The following is a 6,571-nucleotide window of genomic DNA, read 5'->3' as shown; positions in this document are numbered from 1 at the left end:
GATACAGCTCGGATAATTAAATCTCCACTATCTAAATGCGATGCTTAGAGGCTGAATGAAATCAGCCAGGATGATGAGAAGGCATCAACGGTCAACAAATATTGTAAAAACAGGTTTAGTGTCCTGCGGGAAAATAGGTAGGGAGTTTCATCTTAAGTTGACATCAAAATGCCCCCTAAAAATAGAGAAAGGCCATGAGGAAAGTGAACAAAGAACTACAGTTTGGTGGATTTGATGTACAAGTTCTGATTGGCGGATTGGTGCAGCGGCAGCAGTAATGTAGTCGATGTGCCAGTGCGTTGTGGTGAAGAAGGACCTGAGCCGAAATCTACATTCCTGCTCTCACCTATGGTCATGAGCTTTGGGTCGTGACTGAAAGGACAAGATCTCGAATACAAGCAGCCGAAATGAGTTTCCTTCGAAGGGTTGCAGGGCGCACTCTTATGGATAGGGTGAGAAGCTCTGACACCCGGGAGGAGCTCGGAGTAGAGTCGCTGCTCCTCCACATCGAGGGAAGTCAGCTGAGGTGGCTCGGGCATCTGTTTTGGATGCCTCCTGGACGCCTACCTAGCGAGGTGTTCCAAGCATGTCCCACCGAGAGGAGACCTTAGGGAAGACTCAGGACATGCTGGAGGGACTATGTCTCCCGGCTGGCCTGGGAACGCCTCGGGATCACCCCGGAGGAGCTGGAGGAAGTGTCTGAGGAGAGGGAAGTCTGGGGTTCTCTCCTAAGACTGCTGCCCCCGCGATCCGACCCGGGAAAAGCAGCAGAATATGAATGAATGAATGAGTTGTTCATACTTTACATCGTATGGAGTGATAAATTCAACTGGTCAATGTTAAAACAGCTTTGAAGGAAACCGAATATAGTAAAAACTGGTTTTAGTGTTCAGCAGGAGAAATGGTGGACAGTTAATCAGTACTTAACAATTGAACGTCCAGAAAAAGGCCATCAGAAAAGTAGACGATACTCAATTACAGCAGGGTGAGTGGGTACAGTATGAAATATTTGTTATCCAATGCAACTGAAGCCTCATCTGTAATAATTTCATTGCCATTGCATCATCATATATGACCTATTGTCCAGAAATGCACAAGTTGCATCCTGAAAAACATGTTAAATATAGAAAAACACTTTGTTTACTCAAGTTTATACTGTACAGTGTGATGGTGTATATTATAGGATATTAGTCACATCACCAACTGATACAGCTCGGATAATTAAATCTCCACTATCTAAATGCGATGCTTAGAGGCTGAATGAAATCAGCCAGGATGATGAGAAGGCATCAACGGTCAACAAATATTGTAAAAACTGGTTATAGAGTCGTGTGATAATAATAGGTATATCACAATAGGACTAAAAAAAATTCCCAATGAACAGAGATAGGCCCAAAGTGAACAAAGATTTACTGATTAAAATATATAAGCTCTGATTGGCTAATCAGGGAGCGGCAATTACCAAAGATATGAAGTTATAAATAACATTGCAAAAATAGTTTCAGTGTCCTTAAGCTTGAAAACAGTTTTCACAGACAGTTGAAAATAAAAAGTCCCGTGAAAAAGGCGATCGCAAACGCACATGAAGATCATATTGATTTAAAACAGACTTGGTAGATATGAAGCATTTGGTGATCTAATGTAGATGAAGGTTCCCCCATGATAATTTCATTGCCATTGCATCATTATATATGACCTAATGGCCAGAAATGCAATTCCACACTGAAAAAAAAGAAAAAGAAAGTTAAGTATAGAAAAACACATTGCTTACCTCAGTTTATACTGCATGGGCTGTACTGGAATGTGGTGGAAATGCTACTAATGGGATCAAGAGTCAACAAATATTGTAAAATAAATGTTTTAGGAAGACAAAGGGGGCTATTAATCATCACTGACCAAAAAAAAATCTATAAAAATTAAGATACTGAATGATAATGACACGAGCAAGGGCTTTTACATTGCTATTACATCATGGCAGAAATGCACAGACTGAAAAAAAAAGATAAATATAGAAAAACACTTTGCTTACCTCAGTTTACTGCTTGAGCTAAACTTTACAGTGGAGCATGATGGGAAAGTCGCATCAACTGCTTCCACTCTGATTGGATAATCTGTTCACTGTGATGCAAATTTGATGCTGATACTGAAGAGGTGTCAAATAGAAGTAGCCAAAACTGGTAACAGGTAGGCTGGTATGATGTATTTTGGGATCTGATGTTGTTCAATCTTCATCTGCAATCATTGTACTGCTATACATCATAATGCATAAGCTAATAGGGAAAAACACACAATGGTTAGAAAGGAAATCAAATGTAAACACTTTGCTTATCTCATTTTCTGCATCCCGTGCTACATGCTTACCTGATGTTGCTGTGAAGTGTGTAGAAAAAAAAAGGTATAGGAAAACACATTGCTTACCTCAGTTTACTCCTTGAGCTAAACTTTAGTGTGGTGTATGGTGGGTGAGTTTAATCAACCGCCTTCACTCTGATTGGATGATCGGTTTATTGTTATGCAAATCCGATGCTATGATACTGTATAGCAGGGGTCATCAATCCTGGTCCTGGAGGGCCGGTGTCCCTGCAGGGTTTAGCTCCAACATGCCTCAACACACCTGCCTGGACGTTTCAAGTATACCTAGTAAGACCTTGATTAGCTTGTTCAGATGTGTTTGATTAGGGTTGGAGCTAAAATCTGCAGGACACCGGCCCTCCAGGAACAAGTTTGGTGACCACTGCTGTAGAGCATGGGTGTCCAAGTTCAGTCCTGGAGGGCCGGTGTCCTGCTGAGATTAGCTTCAACTTACCTCAGCACATCTGCCAGGATGTTTCTAGTATATCTAGTAATAGCTTGATTAGCTGGTTCAGGTGTGTTTGATTAGGGTTGGAGCTAAACTCTCGTGTACACCAGCCCTCCAGGACCGAGGTTGGACACCCCTGCTGCAGAGGCAGCAGGAGAAGCAGCCAAAAGTGGTGGGATGCATTTGGGGATCTGATGCTGTTCAAGCTTCATCTGCAATCATTGTACTGTTATGCATCATCACGCATAACCTAAAGGGCAGAAACACACAATGGTTAGAAAAGATGCCAATGAAGATGACCCAAATTAAATTTAAAAACACAATGCTTACCTCATTTTCTGCTTCTCATGCTACATTAGGTTTGCACGATACTGGAATTAGGTACCAATCGGTACTGCAATTTTAAAATAGTCCAAGTAGCGCTCACATTGGAGCTCTGTTGAGCGCGCTCTTAAACAGCGCTGATTTGCCATTGGGTTCACATCCTCAACAGAAATGACTGTGATTGGCCATGAAGGTAATCGGTTCACCAAATCCACAGCTGTTTACGGAGTGTAAGCACAGATACAGGGACACTGCAGCGTTTTAAAGCCGCAAGTCACTCGTATGTCAGTTTATAGACAAACCAGCAGATCGACGTGACTTAGGGTGCTTTTACACCTAGACTTTTGTTTCGGAATCTGTCTCGTTTGCCCAGTTAGCGCAGTTCGTTTGGCATATGTGAAACCAGCAATCGCGCTCGGATTCGCGCCAAATCAGTCGCTCCGAGATCGCTTGAATGAGGTGGTCTCGGCTCGATTGAAATGAACTCTGGAGCGAATTGATTGTGGTGAGAAAGCGATACCATCCGAGCCCGGTTATATCACAGTGTTTTATGGATAAGTAATAAGCATACGGCTATATGAAGAGAGAATTATGAGTAGGGCGGGAGGACATTCCAGACATCCCAAGTCTCCCTTTAAGTTTCAGGAGTCTACCGCTAATGCACAGAGACTCCCGGATGCCTGCAAACGAGTCATAATCTCCCGGAAATCGAATGTCTCCCTCCCGGTCCTCAAATACATCGCACACCCTTCTCACCCCTCCCCACCGCATCCCTCCTCGCTCTTTGGACACGTTGCGCACACCTCGTCAAACAACACTCCCCCTGACAGCTGAGCGGGATTTTGCTAAATAAACAGTGAAACTGACCAATGAGAGGAGAGTTTACTCACATGTGACTTGTTTTAGCTCTTTTGGTCCGTTTAGAAATTTTGCCGTGTGAAAGCGAACCGCACCAAGAGCAAAGAGCAACAATGTAACAATTTTAATCCCTGTTTCAGAACTGAATCGATTCACAGGTGTGAAAGCACCCTTAAAAACACAGATACAAGGACTCTAGCGTTTCACACTCAGTAAACAGTGATGAGTTTGGTGAACCAATGAGCTTCACCCCCAATCTAAGTCATTTCTGTTGAGCACATGAACCCAGTGGCAAATCGGTGCTGTTTAAGAATGCGCTCAAATGCTAGCGGGATATTGATGTTTTTAAAATGACAGTACCGAATGGTATCAAATTCCAGTATCGCTACAACACTATGCTACTTGCTTACCTGTAGGTGCTGTGAAGTGTGTGATGGGTTTAGGAAAATTGCTCTTTTTGTGAGGATTGGGGGTTGGGGGTTGAAATGGTCTTTGTATTCAGCTGTTCAGTTTTTTTTTTGTTTGTTTGTTTGTTCTCGATACTGCTTTTGCAGCAGAGATCTCAATATTTTTTTCTTCTTCTTTTTTTCCAGCTGATATTTTTTCGAGACCATTTCAATTTTTTTTATTTTTTACATTTCAAAATGAAACCCAGGAGATGAATCCAGAAGCAAAGAATTCATACAAACCATTAAAATTCATACACAAAATATATGTACACAAAAGCTACATCCTCGTTAGGCTGATAATACTAAGGAAAGCGAACAACGGTTTATAACAATGGTTCAAAAATGCTCTATTGTGGTCTTTGAAATAGTAATATACCCCATATTTGTCTCAAACTGTAACATTGTCAGAAATGTTCAAAGAAAATTTGGGTCAGCAAACTGACCATTAAAACAACACAAAAAAATAAATGCAGCGGCAATTTTTCGATGATAGAAAATAATACATGAGGGTAAAAAAAACCATATAATTCATGTTATTATACATCGCAGTTATTCAAATTCACAGCCTTCTGACAGACGGTTTCTACTTGCTGCTCGGGATTAATAATTAAAATAAAAAAGCCAATGTAAATTAGAATGTTTAAAAACAACCATTTGAAAAACACAGAAATCAATATGCGATGTGCTCGAGTGGTGCAGTGCAGCAGGACCGGACAGAAGACTTCATCTTCATCTGCGCCATGAGCGCGACTCGTTATCCTCTTCCTCTTCATCATCATCCTGGAGCAGGGAATCGTCCACCAGTGAGTCCTCTGGAAACTGCAGCCAACCAGAAAACAGACCCTCAGATCCAAATGCAGTGCATGCAGAATTACACAACTCTTCCAGATTGACAACCACAAACCGATGGTCCTAGTGATGTTTTTAAAGTCATGCTATAAGGTTTAAAGTCTTAAAAAATGTCCATATTTATAATATTGTGCAACTTAAAGGGGATCTATTATGCAAAAATCCCTTTTATAAGGGGTTTAAACACAGTTGTGTGGCAACAGTCTGTGAACATAAGCAGCTTCTAATGGTGAAAAATTTATTAATTTTATTTATTATAACCACAAACAGTCTATTGAAACACTTTGATTGACATTCTCCCTTTGTACGTGTCATCAGAGGCAGAAATCCCCGCCCATTAGAGACCATCTTTACCACATTAGCATAGGACATTAGTCTTGTTTTTGAATCTGCCACTATGCTGAGTCATTTGTAGCTCCGCCCTCTTTTGAAAACCAGGCTTGGATCCCATTTGAATTTAAAGCGACAGACACTAAAATGGCACAATTAGGATCAAAGCCTAAAAGGGGCAGTTCCAAAGAGTTATAAAACATTATCTGGATGTTATTTTGAGCTGAAACTTATTTTACATCTTGTAAAAAGGGGCAAAATAGGTCCTCTTTAAATCTGTGACTTCATTAGCTTTTTAATAATGTTTATTAACTCAATTAGAAGAGACATATTTTAATTTGTACAATATACTAATGAAAATAAGTATTTAGTGAACATCTGTAGTAAACTTTTACTAATTTACTTTCGGTATCTGATGTTCAGCAAGGCAGTTTAATCAAAAATAACGAAAATTAACACCAACACAAATTTTTGAGATGTTGACAGTCTTGAACGTGTCCCACGCTGCTAAAACACCTCGCATCCAATATCTCGTTTATCACAGGCACATGCATGAAATGTTCCTGTATGAAAGTGAAAGTGCCAAACTGCAGGTAAAGTCGACAAAAAATAATAATTTGGCAAATAATTCAATTACTGATGTCCATGTAAACATAGACGCTGTCTTTCTCCCGTGTCTGTGTGTTTGTTTTGCCTCTGTGAAAATCAGCGCATGCTTAAATGGAAACTCCCATTTTTATGCAAAACCCTTACTCTTTCCCTCCCTCGACTTCCACCTAGACTGAGCTGGACTCACCCACTTTTCTGACTTTTTTCAAACTATAGGTGTGAAAACACCCTGCTGATATGGGGGGGGGGGGGGTCTCATGGCCCTCTAAAGGAAAATTACTACATTTAAAAATCTGACCCCATTTAAAGCAAATGTTTCAGCATTATTAAATATCACACTGTCCATCAGAAA

General features: G+C 40.7%; 1 protein-coding gene and 1 long non-coding RNA gene across 2 annotated transcripts in view; both read right to left on the bottom strand.

The window, feature by feature from the left end:
• Positions 1-1,392: 1,392 nt before the first annotated feature.
• On the bottom strand, positions 1,393-2,580 carry LOC147843319 (uncharacterized). The gene is made up of 3 exons (XR_015493105.1): positions 2,419-2,580; positions 2,030-2,270; positions 1,393-1,722 (listed from the first exon to the last, which is right to left on the bottom strand). It is a non-coding gene; the product is annotated as an uncharacterized LOC147843319 (long non-coding RNA).
• Positions 2,581-4,813: 2,233 nt separating this feature from the next.
• The window catches only part of rbm26 (RNA binding motif protein 26), a 30,703-nt gene continuing 28,945 nt past the window's right edge, over positions 4,814-6,571 (bottom strand). The window contains exon 23 of the mRNA XM_087256450.1: positions 4,814-5,250. Within this exon, the coding sequence (XP_087112576.1) occupies positions 5,161-5,250 (90 nt within the window). The 3' untranslated portion in view covers positions 4,814-5,160. The remainder of the gene's footprint in view (positions 5,251-6,571) is intronic.

The sequence above is a fragment of the Danio rerio genome, chromosome 6, assembly GCF_052040795.2.
Source record: "Danio rerio strain M-AB ecotype USA chromosome 6, GRCz13ab, whole genome shotgun sequence".
NCBI lineage: Eukaryota > Metazoa > Chordata > Actinopteri > Cypriniformes > Danionidae > Danio > Danio rerio.
Note: the sequence above shows the minus strand (reverse complement) of the source record. Positions and strands in the feature narration are given on the sequence as shown.